Here is a 24,522-nt window from a genome sequence, read left to right on the forward strand (position 1 = left end):
ATGCCCTCTGCCTTCAAGAATTCAGATGGTGTCCAGCTTGCTTGCTTTATGGTCAGAAGAGGCTTTTTTATGAGGAGGTCAGGAATATGATTCCCCAGGGCAGCTGGCACGACCGTGCCCCGAGTTAGCTGTTAAATTCCATGCCAGATGGTGGGAGCTGATGTTGGCAGTGTGCTGTGTTTCAGAGACTGGCCAAGCTTGAACAGCGTGGGGGGAGAAGAGGGCTCCTGTGAGCAATGAACTTGTAATTTTTGCAAAGTCATTAACAATGCTTTTTTTTTATTGGTCTTTTATTTTTACCTCCTGTTTCACCTACAGATGGAAGACTTGAATAAAATATGTAATGTGGGCAACTGTTTTGATTTAAAGACTAGGAGAATTGGTTGTGAATAGTCATTGCTGCTGTAAAACTGCAAACCCCCCAAAATAAAGATGTAGTGAGATGTTATTTCTCCTGCTTTGTTCAAGCAACTTCACTAACAAGATGCTTCTGCACCATGTGGCATTAGTGGGCAACAGGCAACATCTCTGAGTATTTGGAGGAATTTCTTTTTTCTTCTTCGGTGTTGGGCCTTCAGCAACAAACCCCAAAGTCCCAGCACAGCTGGCAGCAGCAGGGTTTACTTTGGCAGGTAATAATCTTGGCCTCTAGTTGTGTGGAATAATAGTGCTAATAAGATGCTGTGCTGAAATTCCAGGGTATGAGCTGATTTATTCTGGCAGGTTCTCGTCTCCTGCCTGCCAGAATGCAGTTCCTCAGCACCCCCTGTAGAGCAACAGAACACACGCCTTCACCTTTTCTATGGAGAGATGTATTCTCAAATTAATTTTCATTTGGGTATGTAAAAATAGCTGGCAAAACAGAACTCTGCTTCAAATGTAGTGACCCCACGGGAAGTCATAAATCAAAAGTACATATTTTTCAGCTAATGAATGCTGATACCATTTTACAAGATACAGGACTGAGAGTGGGCAAAATGGGTTTTGCAAACTTTCTTCTTTTGAGGGATCTTTTATGGGCTTTGTTTTCTAAATGTCTAGCAGGAAATACTCAGACTTCTCTCAGTGCAATGGCTGCTGCTTCCATTCTAACTAGTTTCTTCCCACCTACCTTTCTAATGAAGATTCTTTCAGGTAAGTAATGCAATTCCAGTGTGTGCAATCCTAAAGTGAATAGCATCAGGGTACTGCTTACAAATACGAATATGCAGTGCCTCCAGAGCATTTACCAAGAGCCATGTTTTGCACATAGCTTTGGGTTTTTGCTTCACAATTCTCTTCTCCTGTCATCCGTGTACCAGGATGTTACATGTCATTCCCCTTCTGACACTTTGTTCTCTTTGTTCCTATAGGCAATTAGTCGTTACTTGCCCAGACGGGATCCAGTTTTGAAACCTCTGATCTATGAAATGGTCCTGCATGAGTTTCTGGAGAGTGACTATGAGGTACCGTAGCCTGACATGGCCACGTGTAATAGTTCCTGCCACCCACACACCCTCAGCAGTGTAGAATTCTGACAGCAAATTCTCTGTTGTATTCCAAAAATTATTGATGGACAGGTCCACAATAATGAAAAGATCAAAAAAGATGAATTTTGTGTTGTTTTTAAGAGAATAAGTAGAATGTTCTTCAGAGCACACAAATACTGTCTCTATTATCAGTTAGAAATACTGTTAGTTTGTTTAATGTAGCATAAGTGGTTGAGGTGCTGCACAAAGCCCATAGCACCTGAAAGAGATTCAGCTTTATGAATCTTAATAACATTGCCCCAAGAAGGAAAATCAGTGTTCTGCACTATGCACATCTGTGGGCACATAAAAGTGGCTTAGAGGTGAAGCACAGCAGGTGTCGTCTCAGAGGCTTAGCTGAAGCTTTGATGTTTTGAATTGTTCCTTAGGCAGTTCTTTCTATTTCTGTTACAATCTCTTATACTTTTAGGGGTTTGCAACCCTGATAAAAGAGTGGCCTGGAGATCTGTACAACAACACAATCATAGTTCAAGCTGTAGTGGATCACCTGAAGAAAGATCCACAGAACAGGACTTTGCTACGAACACTTGCAGAATTGTGAGTATGGTTTTAAACTCCTGTTAGAAAAAGTAAGCTTGAAATAAGTGTGCTAGGCTTTGAAAGTATTTGCCTCTCTTAACAGAAATATCTGCTTTGCTGCACTCTGTAGAGTATCAGCTTTCTCTCATCTCCACTCTGCTGATTGTACAACATACCTGTTTTTCTCCTGTCTTTATAAAGTGTATGCTGAGTATGGAAGTAAAGAGTTTAGTATGAGACTGGATATGCTGCTCCTCTTTCCAAAGCAAATAGCTAGCATCCCTCTTTATGCTGTCAGAGGAAGCCTCTGTAGAGAAGTGTGCATTTCAGAATCACCCACAGGAAAATAAAATGGTGGGGTTTTTTCTCCCACAATTTCAGAAATAGTATATTTAGGTTTGCTGTGTGGCTGCAAATATATGACTGGAAAATGTGCCAAAACCAGTCTGGTTCTAGGCTACTTTGTCCAAGTATAAAGCTCTTTGGTTTTCTCAGCCTGATCAGCATCAGTTCTTTTCAGACCACTTCTTTGAAGAACGTGAAGTGACTGTCTATTGCTATGTTACAGTCTGTCCCCAAGGTGTAAGAGAACAATGGGTTTTTTTAGCTCTGAAGAGAGTTCCAATTAGTTTCCCAAACCAGAAAATCTAGCATTTTGTGTGGATTCCCCTGTGGTTTGAAAATGGGGAAACAAGAATGCAGAGCTGATATAAACAGGGTTGAAATTAAGGTTGCCCAGTGTTTTATTTCCCTTTAACAGAAATGAACCACAGCAACTATTTAGATAATTATCAAATCAAGCAGCATCCCGACACGCTTTACATCCTATATTCAAATTTTCCCTTGTGAGTGATGTTCCTACACTTAGATAGATAAGATCACATGTATTATAACATTGTTTTTTATCAGGTATACTTATGACCAACGCTATGGCAGAGCCCTAGAAATCTACTTAACTCTGAGGCACAAGGATGTCTTCCAGTTGATCCACAAGCACAATCTTTTCAGTTCTATCAGAGACAAAATTGTTCTACTCATGGATTTTGATTCAGAGGTATGGACATCTCGATGATTTTTATATTCATTTTCCATTAGAGATATTTTAGTGGATTAAAAATACATGAGCTAAGCATAGTGTTGAGGCATAGAATGTGTTTCCTGCATCTGGATACATTCTGAAGTAAGGAAGAAAATGTTTGCCTAGAATGCAAAATAATTTCTTTGTATTTCCATTTGGATATCACTCACAGTGAGAAGAGTGCCAGATCTGAGATCATGGTTGTGATTCTCAAGTAGACTTTCACCATGATATTCTTTCTGCATTTCTAATCAAATAATGCTGTTAATAAGCTAAAGAAAGGAGGTAATGAATTTATTGTGAGGCGTATGTTAAATGTGCCTGCCACGTGTCTTGTACTGCAGTCAGTCTGCTTCTGAAAGTTTGCAAGATTGTTAATCTAAATTCAAGTAATGAGAAAGTGTGCATTTTATACTGAATTCTATGTTCTTTCTTCCCAACTGGCTATAAAACCTCATCAAATGGTATTTGCTATGATCCTTGCGGAGAAACCAGGTAGATCTGCTCTTTTTTTCAGTGCAGTGCTGGTTGTTTAAGCACAGGAGCTAGAATATGGAGCCATCTCTACCAAAGGTGATTGTCTTTGGTATGACCATTCTGAACTACACAGGGAAAAAAAAGAGTATAATTCTTTTTTTATTAAACAGAATAAACTGTATCAGGAATCTGTGGGTTTGTATTTTTTGAGTTTGAAGCAAAATTTCTTCTTGTAAGAGGAAGCAGAATTGGAACCCTGGTGGCCATCGTGCTCATGTGGTCTTTTCTGCTTGTGTTACTGTATCACTGTCCAGATAGTTTGGAGGAATCCAGTTGTAAGACAAGCTGTTTGTTTCCCATACAGCCATCACCCTGCAGTTCCTTTTGGCCATGGGACAAACAGTATTTCTACATCAATTGGCAGTGGCCTTCTGTGAGCCATGATTCAATGGACATGCTTCACCTGCAGTAGAAGTGCACAGTATTGACTGCTATCAGCGTGGAAACTTTAGGAGATGTATTCTGGAAGAATACATGAGATGTTCTCCTGTAAAGCTGTGCTGTTGGGGAATGCTGATGTTATGCAGAGTGCTCTCTGAATTACTGTTGCTGAAAAGAGTAGGCCTGCAGTATCCATCTGCTACCCATCAGTGAACAAGCATAATGCTACATAGCGTGTGAGGAAATGTGTGTACCTGTGTGCTAACTGGGTTCTTTCTCTTTACTGTAGAAAGCAGTAGACATGCTTTTGGATAATGAAGATAAAATTTCTGTAAGTATATTGAGTCTGTGTCTTGTCAGTCTGGTGTTTGCTTGTATTGCCCATCATCCTTTCAGACCTGTAGATGTGATGTCTGTCACAGGTTTGCTAATCCATCGGGGTTATTTGCTTTATTTCAGATTGACAGAGTTGTTGAAGAACTAGAAAACAGGCCTGAGCTGCAGCATGTTGTAAGTGTTTTTTGAGCTGAATAAACTCTTTGCTGGACATGTGTTTTACAAATATGGTCTTCCTGTCAAAGTGCACATGGCGCTGGAATGTCATAAATCATCAGAGCCGAAGTAGCTACTTCTGCTAATCCGTTTTTTAACATGGCCATAGCATTTTTACAACACTAAAATAGTTATAAAATATGAACTTGTGAGTACTTGTTAGCTTACTGCTTATTGTTAACATGCCGTGAGGTACTCCTTATGCCATTGCAGACGCTTGTGTTCTCTGAGCAATCACTTCTTGCTTGTCTCCCTCCTACCTACACAAAAATGGTGTTGGGTGCGACTCATTTTGCTGATCTGTGGGGGCAGTGAATTGCTTGTCTTTCTAGAGCTGTAACTTCCATATGCTGCAGGATTGTTCCTGCTTGTGCAGAATTACAGTTATCACTGTAAGGCTGTGGCTCCACATTGCTATTCCAGAAGCACCTCTTTAGTTTGAATGTGCTGTCAGTGGAAGGTGTAATGTGTAACCTGTATTAGGGAGGGAAGTTTAACTTGCTGCTGTGTACAGGTGGGGCTTAGGGCATTGAGCTGGTTCCTGTGTTAGAGATCAGATTATAGGAAGCAGCTCTATCAAGCGTGCAGCCCATAGCCAAGAGCTTTGCAAAGATACTCACTCACCGTCAGTTTATGGAAGGGAGGCATCAGTTTCAAAGTGTGAAGCCTACTTCCCTTTGAAATGAAAGTGACTCTCAGAATTACTCTCAAAGCTTTCCTGTGCTCATCTAGGGAGGAAGGAGCTTTGCCACAGCATCTATACTTTAGGGTGTTTTGGTTAAAACACTTTGGTGAAACTTTGGTCTATAGTTATCTGTAATGGTCAAACGTATCTAGATAACCAAAATGTTTGATTTTACATACTTCTCCAGAGTTTTCTGTAAAACTCAAAATCCAGAAGTTTCCTTGAACGTTAAAGGACAGTTACTTCAGTGTTGCTGAAAACCTGGTTTCTAGAGCTGGCTTTGGAGGTTGCTGTGGTAAGGCTACTTCAGAAATACATAGTCCTTTGTATCAGCGTTTAGTCTCTACCTTCTCATATGTCTTAGCACATTCCTGAAGAAATTAGGAGGAGTTTTTTATTAATGGAGAATGGATAATATTGTGTAAATGGCTTCGAGTTCTGATTCTCATTTTGATTCCTAGTATTTGCACAAGCTTTTCAAGAGAGACCACCATAAAGGCCAACGATACCATGAGAAACAGATCAGCCTTTATGCTGAATACGACCGTCCAAACTTACTGCCGTTTCTCAGAGATAGCACGCACTGCCCGCTGGAGAAGGTGAGCCCAAAACCGAAACCCACGTCCTCGAGTTTTATGTCTTCATCTTGTAATGTTGCGAGTGTGTAACCGTGTCTGGTGCTGCCCTCTGCTGCCAAAAGAAGGGATCCTCTGAGTGTGTGACCATCACCTGCAGAAGTCCGGTTTGCAGGGCTGGCTGGCGGCTGAGACCTTCCTCTCTCGGCTCACGGGGCAGGAACTGGTGGGGATTTTAACGGGAGAAGTTCTGAATTCACACTTGATGCATACCTACAGAGTGTCTACTCATCAGTGCCTGGCCTGGCTGCACAGCAGGTTGTGGCTGCAAGAAATCAGCCATCATTTTGCCAAATTAGGACAAGTCAGTGCTAGATCTTGAAGAATGAGCAGCTATAACTGGAGTCTTTTCTAGCTTTGTATTCCAAGGTCCAGAGTTGCTTTCAAATCGTTACACAATGTGACAGTCACTGAAATAGCAGAGCTAAAAGTGTTTTGTCTTTGTACTTCTGCTAATAGACTTGGGATTTTACAGAGAACCATGTTTCTACCTTTAACCTTTTTCTATTTTCCTTTTTTGCTCTTGTCAAATGAAAAATGAAATGAAGTTAAGGGCAGTGTTGGTATTTTTCCCCTGCTTGAATTGAAGTGAATCAAATGGAAATCTAAGTTTTCCTCTTTAGTTGGGTCAGTATTTTATTATTAGTTGCTGTTAATGGCCAAGCAGAGCAGACTTTGTGAAAGGAAGCCTCTCTGCATGCAGCTATAATGATGACACCAGTTGCAGTGGTTTTAAATGTAATGCTGAATATTGCATTTTACATGTTAGTATTCTAAAGAGGACTAGTACTGTTCTTGGCATTTGCATGCTTTTGTCAGCTTTACTGTGAATAGCAGGAAACACTGGAAAATGCTTTTGTTAAGGTTGCAGGTTTGGTCTTTGAAACTTGCATGAAACTCAGTTGTCTCAGTGGACTTGTGTCTTCCAGTGTTGGCTTATTTGTTTATAAGTCTCTGATTGTCTCTTAGTTTTTGCAAGTTAGTTTTAGTTATTGCAGATCCAGCCAATTATCTTCAGCGATGGATGGTGCAGAAAAGTGCTGTGTGTAAATGATATAAGCACGTTGCTGGCACTGCTTTGCGGAAGTTATGGGCTGTGAGAAAGAATAAGTCAGAGACCCATGAACCTTTGGAAGGTGTGAGAAAAAAGGGTGTTAGAATAAGTGTCATCCTAACCTTAAGTTAAAATGTTGTTATGTTTCAGTAAGAAGCTAAGGAAGAGAGGAAAGAGACCAACACTACATAAAACTTGGTTGAATTTACTGTCACTGCTAATTCTGTAATTACCCTTCTTACCATACATACCGTATAGTAACACATTTTGCCACATAGGAATCTTTATTCTAAGGAAATAAAAAGGGGACCAAGAATTTCTCATTTACCAATATTTTCAGTTCCTGTTAAGCAGATTTCAGTGCAGTGCATGAATTGCAGAAAGTCATGGTTCTTATGGCTTTAAAGAAATTATAAACCCGGCAAGAAGAACTAATTCCTGTTCTTTAATAGTGCACTTTATTCAGGTGCAGTTCAGGGAATCTTTATTCTAAGGAAATAAAAAGGGGACCAAGAATTTCTCATTTACCAATATTTTCAGTTCCTGTTAAGCAGATTTCAGTGCAGTGCATGAATTGCAGAAAGTCATGGTTCTTATGGCTTTAAAGAAATTATAAACCCGGCAAGAAGAACTAATTCCTGTTCTTTAATAGTGCACTTTATTCAGGTGCAGTTCAGCACCCGTTTTCCTCTAGAGGGAGCGTGACAGTCAAGAAACATGGAGCATCCGGAACTGCTGAGTACTTGGTGCTTAGTAATTTAACTTCTGAGTGGGGAATAAAACAGGCTGTCAGCTGTGTTTATAACTTATTAGTATTATTCATGCCTTCATTCCCCTGAAGTGTCTGATTAGTAATTCGTGTACCTCAACCCAAAATTGATTGCCCAGATCTCTGATCTTTGCAGTAACACATCTGAAGTGATTTGACAATGGAAGGAAAAGTTAATTCCTACCTACATCTTTAGCTGTATCTTAAGTGTTAATAGTTTTGATTTCCACGTATGAAAATCTTTACTGGTGAATAGTTGTCTTCACCTGAAGTGTCTGATTAGTAATTCGTGTACCTCAACCCAAAATTGATTGCCCAGATCTCTGATCTTTGCAGTAACACATCTGAAGTGATTTGACAATGGAAGGAAAAGTTAATTCCTACCTACATCTTTAGCTGTATCTTAAGTGTTAATAGTTTTGATTTCCACGTATGAAAATCTTTACTGGTGAATAGTTGTCTTCACAGGTTTGCAGCATACCAGCCCTGCCAGTTTTCCATTACTAAAAAGCTGTTGGTGATCAGTTTGGTAGTTTTGGCAATTGTATTAGTGTTTTTCAGCTGCACAGGCTCTGTCACTGCACAGGAAGGTATTTAGCTCTCAGGGCTCTAAACTAAATTTCTAAGAAATGCTTCCTCCTTACTCTTCCATATTTGCACTGGATTATTATTGAGTTGTCTTCTTGGAGGTCACTGGTACAAAATTTGGAGGGCCCTCTCTACTTCCCAAAACTATTCTGGTTACCCTGAGGAGACCTACAGTCTTGTGTTGTGAATGAATGAATGTCAAGCAGGCTTCTGTCACTAGAGACCTCATGAGTCCACCCACAGGAAGCAAGTCTTGACAGCAGATAGAATCATAGAATGGTTTGGGTTGGAAAGGACCTTCGTCATCCAGTTCCAACCCCCCTGCCATGTCCAGGGGCACCTCACACTAAACCATGTCACCCAAGGCTCTGTCCAGCCTGGCCTTGAACACCTCCAGGGATGGAGCATTCACAACTTCCTTGGGCAACCCATTCCAGTGCCTCACCACCCTCACTGTGAAGAACTTCTTCCTTAGATCTAACCTAAACTTCCCCTGTTTAAGTTTAAAGCCATTACCCCTTGTCCTACCACTACAGTCCCTAATGAAGAGTCCCTCCCCAGCATCCTTGTAGGCCCCCTTCAGACACTGGAAGGCTGCTATGAGGTCTCCACGCAGCTTCTCTTCTCCAGGCTGAACAGCCCCAACTTTCTCAGCCTGTCTTCATACGGGAGGTGCTCCAGTCCTCTTATCACCCTCGTGGCCTCCTCTGGACTTGCTCCAACAGATTCATGTCCTTTTTATGTTGAGGACACCAGAACTGTGCGCAGTACTCCAGGTGAGGTCTCACAAGAGCAGAGTAGAGGGGCAGGATCACTTCCTTTGACCTGCTGGTCACGCTTCTTTTGATACAGCCCAGGATACGGCTGGCTTTCCAAACAAATGTAATGTTTTTGGTTTAACCAACTTTTGGAACCAGAAGGAAGAAGTTGCCAGTAGGCTGAAAGATAGAGATTGGCATAATCCAGACTGAAATACCTGTCCTGTCCCCAGATTTATTTAATCTTGGAGAAAAATAAAAGAAAGTGCCATGGAGTTTCTCCTCTTCATTAGTGCCAGAGAACCTGACAGTGCGTGTTAAAGGAGCTATATTCCTGTCAAAACGAGCAATGCAACTTCATTGAAAAATATCTTTAAGCCTCTTGCAGCATTTGTGATCAATAAAATATTGTGTAACGTGATTCCTGTGTTTTCTTTCCATCATCCCCTCCCTTAAACTCAAGGCTCTTGAGATCTGCCAACAGAGGAACTTTGTAGAAGAGACCGTCTATCTTCTGAGTAAGTAACTCAGTATGATGAATTACAATGTGCTTCTAATCTTGTCATAAAGTTTATGCTGAAAAATGTATGATGTATTATCTAATATCATTTAACATGCCTTCCCAGAGACAGAGTTGGTATGCAGTCAGTACAGCCAAATAACAGCATTTAGAAACTAAAACAAAACACTGGCTTATTCATGTGATGTCTTAACTCCATATTTTGTGTTACTGTGTTTCTGATTTGGTGTTTTACTGGGGTTTTGGAATTTCCAATACTGTCAGTTTGAAGAGAGGGGAGAAATAAAACATGTTTTATTCTGAATACATCCCAGAAACTTAGTGTTATCTTTTGGTGAGGTGGAAGATTTGCTTATGTTCCCTTTTTTGTTTTCTTTTTTCAATGAAAGTAATTGTAAAGTTAACTCCACCAGCAGGCCAAGGAGTCTACCTCTGAATGTCAGGCAGGAGTCATGAACAGAACGGAAAGCTTTTCTTTTGTTTTAATAGGAAGAATTATTTGTGGAGCACGTGAGAGCGGAGCTAGATTTACTCATGGATTCATATAAAGAGTAGTTCAACATTTCTACTACTTCTTCCTCTTCCCTCCTCTCATTTTCCGAGGGTGTAAGTTGTGCTAGAACTGCAAATTAAGAGTGCCTATGCAGGCTCATAAAGGGGGAGTTTCATGTCATAGTTAATGCATGCACGTACACACATTCCCCCTTACTTTAGATGCTGCTGCAGCTTAGAACCCCTAGTATGACCCAACACATCCTTAAGAAGGCTGCAGGTCCCAGTCCAGCAAAGTGCTCCAAGCACTTGTTCAGATTACACTGGTTATTCTTGGATTTGCATTCCTACCTCGGATTAGGTTTGTTCTTGGTTTAATGAGTCTGAGCAACTTCACACTTACAAAATTCCTACTGAAAGCTTCTTAAAAGCACTGAGCATTGATAGGTATTTAGGTTTTATGATCTCGTTACTCATTTCTTCCTTTCTTTCTAGGCAGAATGGGAAATAGCCGCAGTGCCTTGAAGATGATAATGGAAGAATTGCAAGATGTAGATAAAGCTATTGAATTCGCTAAGGAACAAGATGATGGAGAACTTTGGGAAGATCTCATTTTATATTCTATCGACAAACCGCGTAAGCACGATAGTTTGAGAAGCCTCGTGTGTGTATTTTTTTGTGTGTGAAATGCTATTGCGATTAAAGGATTGAATTCTCCACATGCATATTAGAGCAGGTGTTAAGGGATGGCCAGGGAGGTGTTCTGGTTTGTGGAGCTCTCCTACTGTGCATAAAAACCTCCAGTAAGGCAGCATGTTGGCATGCCGGAAACTGAGTACTTAGGATTTAACATTTGACTAAGCTCAGTGTAGTTACATCCTTAATGACAAAGCAAGGGAAGAATGGTGCTTTTAATTTGGCAGAATGGGGCCTTATTTTCAGACAGCATCAAAACACAGTCTGCAGGCTTGATGAGGATGTTGTGTGTCTCTTTATTGCAGCTGCTTCCCTTTGAAATTCTGAAGTTGAAGAACCCACACCTCAGTAGAATAACTGTTTTGTTTCTGTGGCACAAAGGTGGATCAGTAATAATGAGTGCATTTTGCCTTTCGTCTGTTATATGAATAGCTACTCAAGTTTAAAGTTTAGATGGAATCAGAAAGTGTCGGAATCTCTTAAGCAACCTCTGTTTGTTTTTCAGGAGGCAGATTCAGAGGAGATCATAGGACTGAGAAAATAAAGAATTATTTTATCTATTCCACTCCATTAGTTTTGCAGCCTCTTCTGGGGCTTGAAATCAAGGCTTTAAAGTCTCTTTTGGGATCTCTTTTCCAAAGGATTGAATATCTTGTAGAATTAGTGTCAGAATACATATCTCTTCATCCCTTGGCTGCTAATTTTGACAGGAAGAAGCAACCAAAATCCGTAACTCCTTCAGAAGAATGGCATTCTCAAGTTACCCATACTTAAATGCAAGATGTCACTAAACCAATGCTACAATTAATGACATCTTCAGAGCAAAAGGGATTCAAAGGATATAGGATTCTCTCAGTTCCATCTGTCCATATGTAAAGCAACTCCATTGATGTTCTCAGTTTTGGAGATTGAAGAAAGCCACAGTCTTGAGGTTCATCCTTCCAGTGTTCTGTTTAGCCAGGTGCATGCTCCATCCCTGGCAGTGTTCAAGGCATGGTTGGATGGAGTCTTGGGTGACTTGGTTTAGTGCGAGGTGTCCCTGCCCATGACAGGGGGTTGGAACTGGATGATCTGAAGGTCCTTTCCAACCCAAACCATTCTGTGATTCTATGTCAGAAAGCAAAGGCCTTCTTTGGTGTCACTCTCACCAATGTTTAGAAACATGTTGGAGTTAGGTTAGGTGCTTGAGAATTTGTTTTAAACCCTGGACCTGGGAATGGAGTCGTCACGTAATGTACTTAATTTCCTGGCTCTGTTTGCTCAAATGCCCTTTTTATTAAATTCAAATGCATTATTTACTTATGGGTTTATGCTGGTTACTCTGTTAACCTGAAATACCCTAGAAGGTCTGTGAATTGCCAGACTGTATCTTCCTCTCTCACCCAAAGGCCTGTGTTCGAGTAAATACAGCTGCAAGAAACATATGGATGCTATTTAAGAGTCTTAGTGTTATCTCTTAGTAGAGAACTGGCATAGAATCTCTCAAAGCCTGTAGCTTGTCACCAAAGCATCCTTTAATCAGGTCTTTTGCTGGATTTTTTTCCCAATTTCTTTGCCTTTTGGTTTTCACAGCTTTTATTACTGGCTTGTTGAACAATATTGGAACCCATGTTGATCCCATTCTGTTGATCCACCGCATTAAGGAAGGCATGAAGATTCCTAATTTGAGAGACTCGCTAGTGAAAATTCTTCAGGACTACAACTTGCAGGTAAATGTAAATGTTGCATTCTTCCTGTGATATTCATTTTCAGAGAGAAAGCAAGACCTCTTTGCCATTGAACAGCCCAAGAAATGGCTGTCATGAAGGTTTGTCCATTTTGTTCACACATCTCTTGACGCCGTGGGATGCTACAAAACTAGGACACAAAGGGTGGAAGGTTTAAGACAAATAGTCTCTTGATGGCTTCTAGCACTTCTAAATCTCTCCCACGCTGTCATAAGCCTAGTGGGAAAGTAGAACTGGAAGGATCTTGGGTGATTCAGACTATTTTGTACTGCCCGACTGTCCCGTATTGGAAAATCTTTTTGTTTTGTATGAGGAGGCAGAACACTATGTGCAGTCATTCACCAGGTATTAGAGCTGTATACTAAGTGTCATACTAACTAAAGGAAGATGATCTTTTAAAATCAAATTCATGTCTTGTTGTGCAGAATGTGTTGATGTCTCTGCATTTATATAAAAAAGACTGCTTGTTGCATTGTGAGGGTTTTTATCCCAGCACAATTATAGAGATATGTGCAGTTTCCTCCATAACTGGTTCTGATGCGTGTTTGTAAGACCTTACAAGAAGTGTGCCTGTCAAAGTAACAACAGGTAGAGTTGCATTGCAGACTCTAAATCTCCCTACTACAAAAAGAGGTCCAAACTTGAGTTCTTTGCAATGCTGCTCTACACCGTCTGCTGAGAGAGACATAAGGATACAGAGCAGTTTGAGTGCCTCTGTGAATGTGACTGTGTGGAGCCCAGGAAAACATAGCCCAGTAAGCAGCTGAAACTCCCAATTTTCTGATCCTCATAAACATTTATTTCCAATCTGGTATTAGTCTTTGGACATCTCTAGCAAATAGACATGCTCAGTGGCTTTCAGTAAGGTCATGGTTGGTCTCTCACTGTATCTGCTAAAGCCTTCAATGATGTCAGAAAGCCTAAAAAGGCAGAGTTTAAAGCCTTTCCAAGGCTTTTCCCTTTTTTTTTATTATCATATGGGCTTTGCATTATAACTTTTCAGGGAAGGATTTTAAGTGTCTTGTTCTCCTCTCACTTGTTATGTGCAAGGAGTTACCCCAGATAAACATAAGCATGTTCGCATGTGGTGCAGGTTGTAACGTTACTTCCAGTTTTTACTTGACTTCATGAAATACTAATACCTTTCCCAAATGATACTAGCTAAATAGCATGCTACGTTTAAGCAGTTGCCTGTGAATCTTGCTGCTGTCAGTGACCTGCTGCTTGTGCTGCTGATCCTGCTGTTCCTGCCTTCAAATGTATGTTTTTGGGGTGCCTGCAGCAGGCTGAGAAAGTGCTGTGTGAATAACTGCAGCTTTACCCCATATGCAAAGTATATTGCATGGCTTCAGACAAAGCTGCTGACATCATTTTGGTTATGATGGGGAGGGAAGAGTAATTTTGTCTTCATATACCTTTTAACAAAATTACTCTGGGATTAAAAGGCTGTATTTAACCTTCACAGTAATATCCAAAATTATTTGCTGTTAGCATTGAAATGCTTCATGGATTTCAAATTAATTCATTTTGAAGTAGATTTGGATAGCTCTAGGGCTAAAATTTAGATCTCATAGGAACAGTAGCAATTAGGGAAGCTTGATGTAATTTGTCCTTGGCTTGCTTGTAGGATAGCAAGACAATATAGCCAAAAAAAGGGGGACTTCAGAGAAATGGGAGCTGTAGCTTAAAATAAGACTGTTCCTGAAGTGTTACAGACAATGTAAAGAACAACAAAGTAAGCAACAATGACTAAGTTCCAGTTGTCTGCATTTTAGCAGGAGTATTTATCAAGTGTAGTGTAGTCTAATTTTTTTTTACTTATATTTAACTCCTGAAATCTAGTTCTTTGGTGCCATAAATCTATAGCTAAAATAGACCACAGACTACTTCCTTTGAATTTGTAAACTCCTGGAGATGTGTTGTCTTAAGGAGAAACCTGCTTATTTATTAGAAATAGCATATTCTGAGCGCAGTTTTTACTTAATAGTAAATATATCACTGTTCTTCTGTCAGTGTTTTCAACTTCACTAAATACCATTTAAACCTGTGGTCAGCTAACCAAATTAAGGCCAGTCATAGTGATACCCTGACAGAAGCTTAATCATTTTAATTTTACTGCTTGCATTTAAAAGTGTTTTCCAAGACACAGAGCCAAAACCCAACATTGTCTCCATACAGTTGGAAAGTTTTTGTCAGTGTAACTGAATTTGGTTTCCACGCATAGATACTCTTTCTGTGAGGCTCATGAGGAACCTCTCTTCGCAATAGAAATTTACAGTGTAATTGTTTTTAAAACCTCGCTTAGCCAACATGATTAGAGCAGTAATGCTCTTATTTGAAAACTGTAGGAAAATCAGCATTTATTAGTATTTCTATGCAAAATATGAAGTCAAACTATTATATTTTTCCAGTGAAACCAGCGGTACTGACGTTGGTTTGATACAACTTCTGTGAACTGAAACTCATCAGTCTACACCTGAGTGAACTTTAGGAAATGCTTGTGGTGTTGGAAGAGATTTAAATACTTCCCTTGTTTCAGAAAGAAACACCCTTTGTATGACAGTTGTTAGAAGAAAACCTCGGAAGATGTTGGTGTTTTAAGATTTCTTTTCCCCTAGTTTTAAAACACAAAAGCAGTTTGGTTAGATGCAGTACCTCTAGATCTTGTGGATTGGCCATTTTACTGAAATGTTGACTTGTTAGTTTGCACTTTGATTGAACCTGAAGTAACTCTGATGGATGACAGAGCTTCATCCACTCACAGAATTCACATCTATCCACTCATAATCGAGTTTATGAACTAATAGAAACTGATGATCATCTGGTGAATGCTTGAAAGAGCACTTGGAAAAACTGTTGGATGTTGCTCCTGAACTTGACTAAGCTGCTGTACAGACACCTTGGAGGCACTAGAGGGCAGGTGATGGCTTGCACAGAGGAACATCTGCCTTTTGGTTGTAAAGACTAAAACTAACGTGCTTTTAATTGTGGTTGGTTCATTGGCCCTCAGAAACTTGGACTTGTTCAAGTGCTAAACTGAATCAAGGCCTGAATTTATTCCCAGAGCTTTGGGTACATCCTTTTAAATTAACAGCATGCTGCAATGATTTGCTTTAAAGATAATGCTAGACTTTTGTAAACCAGAACTTTTTAAATTAAGTGCAAGTTTTTACAGCTTCTGATTTTAATCATTAAGTAGCATCTTCCCTAATAAAGTCAGAAAATGAAGTAGGGTTCTTTTTTGCAGTAAATGTTTTGGTTTCAGCGGGTTTTGTTAATTTAATAAAAAGCATTATATCTGCCTAAAACATGGTCTGTAGATGTACCATGCTGTCCTGCTTGTGCTTACAGTGATGTGCTTTTAGAGGGGGGAAAAAGGTTTCATTTCATCCCGAGTCTTATTTCTTCTCAGAAAGTGGTTTCATTACAGATTTATGCTTGATGACAGTTTTAACTAGTTTAGCCTGATCTTAGGGTGCACAGTTATATACTTCTCCTTTTAATGTAAAGAAGTTACTTCAAACATTCTTTCTCTGTCTGTTTCACCTCTGAATTCCTTCTCCTGCTTCTCTTTCTGTAACTCTTATATGATTCATCTCATCATTGAGCTTTTCATATCTGTTTCTGCAGAAGTGTTGAGGTTTATTACCCTGAGATTTGACATTTTACATTCTTTGTTGTGACTTTTTCTTTTATATGACAATAGCTGCTTACTGTATTCCATTTCTAGCAGGATAAGGTCTGAATAAACAGTCATTGAGTGAGGTATGGAAAAATCTCAGTGGGATTTAAATAATGAGGGAAAGATAGTGCATGTGTCTTAAAAGATGCTGCTGTTACTTCTGGTTTTCAAGGCATCAAACAGTATTGAGGTTTTCCAGTGACTTAATGATGTTTCTGCCTTTATTTTTTTGTGTTTAAATGACACTTTCCTATTGTCACACTGTATTTTAAGTAGAAAATAGTGAATCATGCTCTCTTCTTCCCATTGCATCTCTGTTCCAGCCCTCTCATTTAGCATGCTTGCTTTACTCCTTTTACTTAAACAAGGGATTTTTCATCTGCTTATGCTGAGTGCAGCTAGCAAAGTATATAGCCAAGACCTCATCTACTCTAAGTTATTTACCTGTCTTTGGGGTATAATTTGCTGGTTGAGAATATTTTTGGATCAGGCAGGCATTCATTCTGAAAGATAGTCTCATTCAGTTGTCCTTGCAAGAAGTTTCGAGTATTTTTTTCAAAGCTAGTGACATTTTTCTATATTTAAACCAAAATTGAACATTCTCTGTTGCCCTTGGATAAAGTTGGAAGGGGAAAAATACACTCAGATAGTTCCTGATATTATTACAGATACTAAGGATTAATTTTCTCAGTGTTTGTCTTGTAGAGCTGCATTCTGTTTCTGGTGCTCTGAGATGTTTTATAGCTCAATGTGTCTTAATACTGTGTAATGTAATTTACCCACTGACATGCCCGGTTTGAAATGCTTATTGCTACTCAGTTTTCATTTTCTTAATGTATTTCAGGTTTGCAGTCTTAACTGTGCATCATTCCTGGCAGTGTGTCCTTGTTGCTTCACGATATGTATACAAGAAGATAGGGGTTTGGACAGTGTTTACCTGGTTTAGAATCTATTATTATACTTCTTTTTAGGTATTTGCATTAGCAGTATTGTGGACTGTATTAGAATGCTCAGTTGCAAATAATCTGGAGAAAGGAGTGAACATTGCCTCTTTATATCACTTTTCTGGTAGGGTAGTTGAGCTTAGAATTGGCTGTGAGCCTCATTTCAGAGGAATTGTTGCCTTGGAAAAGCAACTTCCAAACATCAGTTTGGGAGGAGGAAGGAAAATTCCATAGGACTTATTTGGGTTTGTCATATTGTGAGACTTGCTTTGTTATGTATTGTGAAATAAGGCTCTATATCATTCTGATTCCTTTTTGTGTTTCACAGCGCTGTCATGCAATGACATGTCGATCTAGTGATAAATACTAAGTAAGTAGAAAGGGGCTGAGATTTGTGCTAAAGAGGAAAAAAGTTTTGGACCTCTGGTTGTGTGGACATTTTGTACTGCTTCCTAAATGACACTTCAGCGAGAAATATCTTGGAACAAACTAAATTTGGAATTTCTGTGTCTACAAAGGTTTATGATTGTCAAATGCCTTCCCTAAGGAAGACAGGAAAGATATGGGTAGAAGAAGTTTTGAAATGGTTTGGAAACCAACTGTGAGGGGCACTGTAAAAATGTGTCTCTCTTGTATTTTGTTAAGACAAGCTCATAGGAAGAAGACCATAATTTATGGCAACAGTGTATTTGTAAAGGATATTTTATAATGTGGAGGTTTCATTTAGGTAGAGGTGGTGGCAACTGGAGGTTCCTCCTTTCCCTTATTTATAATAGCTTGAAAAGTCTTAAACATTTCCTGTTCTCTCTTTGGCAGTGGAAACCCAGTGGAGACATGCCAGGGTAGCTGATATCTCATCTGTTCAACTACTGCTCTGTTTTGTTCTTTGCACCAACAGATCTTGCTGCGGGAAGGTTGCAAGAAGATACTTGTTGCTGATTCTCTTTCATTGTTAAAGAAGATGCATCGGACTCAGATGAAGGGAGTTCTAGTAGATGGTGAGTACAGAGGAAACATGGTCACTTTCAAGGTTTTGAAGTCTTTTACTTGTTTCATAGGCTGAAGCCACATAACTGTCTGCTTTGGAAGCTGCCCGAGCCTGAGCATACTACCTTATTTGTAGAGTGCAGTAGGATACCAGCTGCTTTCCCCTTTGAGAAGTAACTACTTGTACCTCAAAAACTGCAAGATCCAGCATGCAGCTTTTTCTCTTAATCAATCTCTGCATAGCCCGTACCATGTGGTGTCCTGCAGTTTGTCTATAAAGGTCAAAAAAGCTGCTTAGTGCCAACATGGGAAGTCAGATGATAATAATGTGCAACCAAAGCAAAAGCTACAAGATAGTTTCTAGAAATAGTTGAAATTGTTTTGCAAGGCACTGATAATGTGTGTGAGCAGCACTGCAATTCACACCAGCCGAGTGTTAATACAAAGAGGCAGAAGCTGACAGAAGGACACAGGATCAGAGCTGCTGCTACGAAATGCTGCAGAGATATTTGGTACCCATCCTATGCTGCTTTTGTTCCGGTTTGCCTTGTGCTCTACAGTGCTGATCCTAAACAGCCCCACTCCTGCAGTTCTGCCATCATCAGAAGATCTAAATATTTCTCATGCTGTTCATAGAAATGCTGCTTCAGTGTTGCTCTTCATTTTTTAATAGGCTCTGTTAGGGATCTTAAGTAAATACTTTTAAGACTAAGCACTATTGCTGTACTAGTAGTATGTTCATGCCTGCTTCATAAAATGTAAACATGGAGTTTGTTAACAAAGCTGTTACAAGTTTGTTTTGTTTTTATAGAGGAGAACATCTGTGAATCATGCCTGTCTCCAATACTTCCTTCAGGTAGGATGCTTTTCTAGAAGGAAAGAGGTTGTCTGGTTTTTATCTTCTTAATTATTTTTAGAGGAACTACTTTTTGCTTTTATTCATAAGAATGTGTTGTACCTTTCCTTGCTAATCACTGTATAAATCTCAGTCTCCTGTGCAAAGCTTGCTTAGGAATTCTGATGTGGGAGTAGAGTCGAGTTTGAACTGGCATGATTGCATTAAACCCAGATTTTCTTTCTTACTCATATTTTATGTCCTTATTTTGTTTGGAAATACGTGGAATACAAGGCAACTTCTAATTCCATCAACATACATCTTCTCAGAAATTATTAGAACCACAAAACTAAGCTGTTACCGCCAACTCTTGTCCAACTCTGTTGAATGATTTAGACTGAACTTGTAGATCATGAAGTTTTATGGAATATACTTTTTGTCAGAATGGTGGAACACTCTTGGCTTCAGTCACTGCTGTCGTGTTTGAAACAACTTATAACAGTCTGTAGTTTTAAAATATCTTCTAAAGTGAGTTCTGAAACTAGCAAATCAGGATATTATTTTGAAGTTGCACGTTCTGCAAGGCAGCTGTAGCTCAGATACACCAATATAGTTGTTGGGCATCTTAAGAAGGAAAAGGAGAATCTCATGGCATCTTGAAACAAGGATGTGTAAGACAAAGTATATATACGGACCTATTTATTTTTGTTTGACAAATAGAATCGATCAGGGTTTTTTAATCTGGTTTCTACCCTTTTTCACTTAAATAAAATCAACTATATTATGATCACATGCACCAACAAACAGATCACAGCAGTCACATGGTGATAGAAAACCTGGCAGTGATGAATGTGCTAGTGCCTACAGGTATGTATGTCAAGGAAGTGGAAGCCAAGGAATCAAAAGTTACAGAATCAACCAGGTTGGAAAAGTCCTTTAAGATGGTCAAGTCCAGCCACTCCCCAGCACTGCCAAGGCCACCACTAACCCATGGGACTAAGGGCCTCATCTACACAGTTTGTGAACACTTCCAGTGATTCCACCACTGCCCTGGGCAGCCTGTTCCAGTGGAGGATTCTGATGAGTAGGATGGTGGTTATTTGGATATGTGGACATATGTGGTATGTAGGCTTATAACTGGGCTAAGTATTCACGTGGGAATCAAAAGGCACATCATCATGCACTTAGGCAGCTTCTTGCCAAATTTCAAGATCATGGTGTGCAGTGTAGGCACTAGAACTGCTTCATGTTCTGGTTCTCCCCACACTAGTAGCACAAGAATCTTTTTGCTGACTTTGCTTCAAAGTGGCTGAATTATGTGGTGGTAGTTTGCTGCTTCCCCCTCCCCAAATTCCGCATGTAGCACATACTAACACGAAAAGTTTCTGGTGAAAAGGTATACAGTGTTTAAGCCACAGAATAAAATTGTCTTCTAACTCCATCACTGAGACACCTTACCTGAAACCATCACTCTCTGTGGTTTCTATAAGTGAGCCAGAATAAGTTGGAAATGAATCTGAGAACTGTTACTTGATGTTTCTAGGCGTAGAACACATTGCAGCTATATACTGCTGTAGCCACCGAACTATTTGTTTCGTTGCCCTGAATTTACCTTTCTCTTTCCCAGATGCATCCAAGTCCTTCAACGTGGTAGTGTTCCACTGCAGACACATGTTTCACAAAGAGTGCCTCCCGGTATCTAACACAGTAAGGAAATAACTTGATCTCTCTGACACCTTTGCCAAAGATAAAAGGACAAATGACTTCCTTTTGTTGACTGTAGAGAAGTGCATGGCTGTATCAGGAATTACAGTATGATTACACTATTTGTGATGATAACCCATAGCAGTATGTGACTAAGGAAAGGGAGTTTAGGGCCACTGCAACTAAAATTCATCCAATTTAGAAAGAGATTGCTGCTGTTTGAGAAGTATGTTATCACTTTCTGCAATCTGAATATGCAGTGCAGCTTGGAAACATACAGGGAATACAACCTGTTTGATTTCGTTAATTAATTCCTTTCCATTGCAGCTCTCACGTTAAGTATCTTTAATTAGAGACAAGAATAAAGGAGTTTTCTTAAATGAAGCGTATTAAATGATTCTGACCTGGAAGAAAAAACCCACTCATTTCAGATTTAATATTTAAATACCTTTGTAATCATCTTTATACTCAGAAGATGCTTGTTTTCATCAGGGATTTTCTTCCCCCCAATTAAAGCAAATAAAAATCTAGATAGAACCATTGTTGAATTCAGGATGAAAAGCATCAGAATGGTAACAAAATCACCACAAAAAATGGAATTTAAATCTGATTCTGCATATGTCTCTGAAAATGAACATCCAGTAAAAAATAACTTTGGTGAATCACTTAATCTGCAAGTAACCAAGCAAAGTGCTTGGAGCCATATGGTACAGCATGTATACTGAAACATGTTCTGAAAATCTAAATGAATTAGATCGTTTGCATGAGAAAGCCCAACAACTAGTAAATATTTATTCAAATAATATTTACCACAGATTTTATTATTTGGGAAAAAACCAAAAATTTCTCTAGCTTTCTCAATTTTCTGGAACAGGTAACTAGTGAGGTGGAATGTCATTGAATAAATGTGACATGAGTATTACGTTATATGTTATATATATAAAAATATGTATATATTCTGTATATTCTACAGTGCATAAGAATATACAGGTACCTGCATATATCTGAGCCAAATTCTAAATGATGTAGTATTTCTTGGCCTTAGGTAATCAATTGTGTTGCTGATGTTTTCTTACTGGTGACATGCTGAAATGGAAATAACACATGCATAAAGCATCACACAGAGCTGAACTCAGTAGTAACAATAAACACCTATTTGATCTCACATAGGCAGTATTCCTGCAGTATTCTCAGCTGTTGGAAATCTGCAGAGCACTGTCTAAAGAGAGACTTGTAACTGAGATATCCGGTGGTCAGTGGAGCCAGCGTAGGGACTTAATCTCTTCTTATCTGTGAAGATAATCAGTGGTACTTTTGACTCTGTATGTTTTTGTTGTGGGGGAAATTGGACCTTGCTCTCCAGGAGGGTGGTGGGAATGCACTTGGAGTGAGCGGTGAGGTGTGCTGCCCTGTGACTCCAGAACAGCCTGCTTTGTTATGTTCTTCTGTATTGCTTCCTATGCCTGTTCATACTTGTTGATAGCCTGACTGTGAACAGTAACGTTGAGGAAGGCATTAGCACTTTTCATCTTCCCACACTAATGTGGCTACATTTCTCTAAGGGATTCTTTTTTTCTCTTTAATTTCTAGGTATCTTCTGTCCAGTTCTGCAACATATGCAGTGCCAAGCACCGAGGGCCAGGAAGTGCAATCCTGGAGATGAAGAAATAGCAGTCCCATAGTTCTCCATGCCAGTCTGTGACACCAAATTTGTAGGACCACGCAGAGCTATTGTAGTTTCTGTTAGTTCTAATTTCTGTATATAATTCTGATTGTGCTTTAAAACTGGTTTCTGTAAGTTATTCAGCTTATTGAACGTTTTTGGGAAAGATGTAAAAACTTTTCCCTAGTAAGTCTTTGTTACACAGTTCATATGCCACTGTTCCTTTGCTCAGCTCATTACTTATCTCTGAAACAGAAAAGAGAAATAAAATGGGAAGGAAAAAAGCAGTTTGGAGGTTTGTGCTTGCTATCAGTTAATGTGCTTTACAGTTTGGAGCCATATCAGGCTCCTCATGGTTAGATATGGTAAAGGAAGATGGATTGCTGTGAGTTCAGCTCACCAAACCACTTGAGTCCTGGTTTAGTCTATTACTCACCTGTTTAACTTGGGACCCATAGGAGTGTGACTGCTTTCAGTGCTCCAGTCCTGGCATTAAATTAACAAACTCATTAACTGTTAATTCCACACATGGGCAATTTACCTTGGTTTTATAGTTACACATTCGTAGTTTGCTATGAACTTGTTATTTACTCAGTTGATGTTCATAATGCTGTAGTTTAAGGTGAGCTTTTGTCCTGTTAAAATTATCCAGAAACCTTAGTTTTAATTGTTATCAGTAGCTCTTTACACTTATAAGTGTGGTTTTAATGTATGATTTCATTTAAGTATGGGGAGGGGAGGAAGGGAAATCTGACCTTTCAAAGATCTGTACGAGTTTATTTTGGCCTTAGCAAGTGAATAGTGAAGTTAAATAAGCCTATTTGGATGTTAACAAAAACATACTTATTTTTAATTTAAACAGTGTTCTGGTTTTTTGATCCAAAGGAGGTTATCTTTCACAACATCTTCACAGTAATGTAATCCCTTTATAATGTTCTCTGATTAAATTAAATATAAGCATCTTTTTTACCTAAGAAAAAAAATGTTTCAGAACTCCTAAGATATTTTTCCTCTTTTTAATAACTGGAGTTTGAAGGTAGAAATACATTGTTTTTCCATCAAATTGTGAGGTTTAAACAAGTAGTTAACATTCTAAGTTCTGAAACAACGGTATGGTGATACTGCAATGTATCTGTAAAACTGGAAAATGCAACACCTCTAAGTCCTTCTCTACCTTACTCCCATGCAGGTACACCTTAAAATCATTTGTATTGTAGGAACCTGGATTTCTAGTCTGTGTAAATTCATTACACTCTTTTGATGTCCTCTGGGCAGTGGCTGAGCTGGTCTAGTGATCTGAAGAGTGGTTTTTGTTGTCCACTGCATAGATCTTTATAATACTGGTATAAAATTTTAAGTGTATTAGAAATAGTAGGATTTACTCTGCATGGTCACAGAGACAAACTTATCATTAAAAGGATAGATCTCAAAAACATAGCAATCATTCTATTGTGATAATACAGACAGCTGAGGAAAAACAGGTAATGGTGCAGATGATTTATGGACATGCAGTAGATGAAATAACAGAAAGGTAGGAGCTTTGTAGTGCAGAACATTGTCTGCATACATCAAGCTTCACCCATAAGAATTACTGCCTGGCTCTGTAGCAGTTCAATTCAGTGGTTGGTACATATTCTCAGGTGTATTGTTCATTTATCCATTCTTTACTACACTGATCAGGAGAGCTGCTTTGATTCCTAGTAAACAAAATGCTCCAGTGAGCTCAAGGGCTGTTTCACCATCATATTAGAGCTGTTGCAACAGACAAGTTTAGAAACATCTTCAAAACCCGCTTCCTCAGTAGCTCTAAGCAGCTTTTCTATATTACACCCTGAGAATGCACTGTGCAATGCCATAGCTGTCAGCTTGCAGGAGGAAAAGGTCAATTTACTTCTACACAGTTAGGCCACAGAGTGTCTGTAGCTCAGAGTTATATGCTAATTTAAAGCAGGTCTGTTTTTTACTTCAGCTTGACCTTAAGTTCCCTAAAGCATTTGAGCGTTCAGTGGCTCACTTTGCCAGCCTGCCATCTCTGGCAATCATACTGCGTTATACCCTGGCATATTCTTTGCATAATACCAGAGATTTCAAATGACTCTATGAAAAACTGATCAAAATCTTCTCTAAATCCAAAGCTTCTTTCATTTGGGCTTCAGGGACTGCTCTTCTCACGTTCCTGAATGCTAA

The 24,522-nt window shown here is 39.3% G+C and overlaps 1 protein-coding gene across 2 annotated transcripts in view; it reads left to right on the forward strand.

Annotated features, from left to right (window-relative positions):
- The window catches only part of VPS41 (vacuolar protein sorting 41 homolog (S. cerevisiae)), a 94,504-nt gene extending 71,884 nt beyond the window's left edge, over positions 1-22,620 (forward strand). Inside the window, exons 16-28 of one of the 2 annotated variants that reach the window (XM_010016385.1) lie at positions 1,353-1,445; positions 1,939-2,066; positions 2,958-3,102; positions 4,334-4,375; positions 4,504-4,554; positions 5,743-5,880; positions 9,549-9,603; positions 10,593-10,733; positions 12,366-12,502; positions 18,045-18,144; positions 18,945-18,989; positions 20,596-20,675; positions 22,263-22,620. In XM_010016385.1, the coding sequence (XP_010014687.1) occupies positions 1,353-1,445; positions 1,939-2,066; positions 2,958-3,102; positions 4,334-4,375; positions 4,504-4,554; positions 5,743-5,880; positions 9,549-9,603; positions 10,593-10,733; positions 12,366-12,502; positions 18,045-18,144; positions 18,945-18,989; positions 20,596-20,675; positions 22,263-22,343 (1,236 nt within the window). In that variant the 3' untranslated portion in view covers positions 22,344-22,620. The remainder of the gene's footprint in view (positions 1-1,352; positions 1,446-1,938; positions 2,067-2,957; positions 3,103-4,333; positions 4,376-4,503; positions 4,555-5,742; positions 5,881-9,548; positions 9,604-10,592; positions 10,734-12,365; positions 12,503-18,044; positions 18,145-18,944; positions 18,990-20,595; positions 20,676-22,262) is intronic. The other variant, XM_010016386.1, reaches the window with a different exon arrangement.
- Positions 22,621-24,522: the final 1,902 nt, after the last annotated feature.

Source organism: Nestor notabilis, unplaced genomic scaffold, assembly GCF_000696875.1.
Source record: "Nestor notabilis isolate BGI_N333 unplaced genomic scaffold, ASM69687v1 scaffold9876, whole genome shotgun sequence".
Taxonomy (NCBI): domain Eukaryota; kingdom Metazoa; phylum Chordata; class Aves; order Psittaciformes; family Psittacidae; genus Nestor; species Nestor notabilis.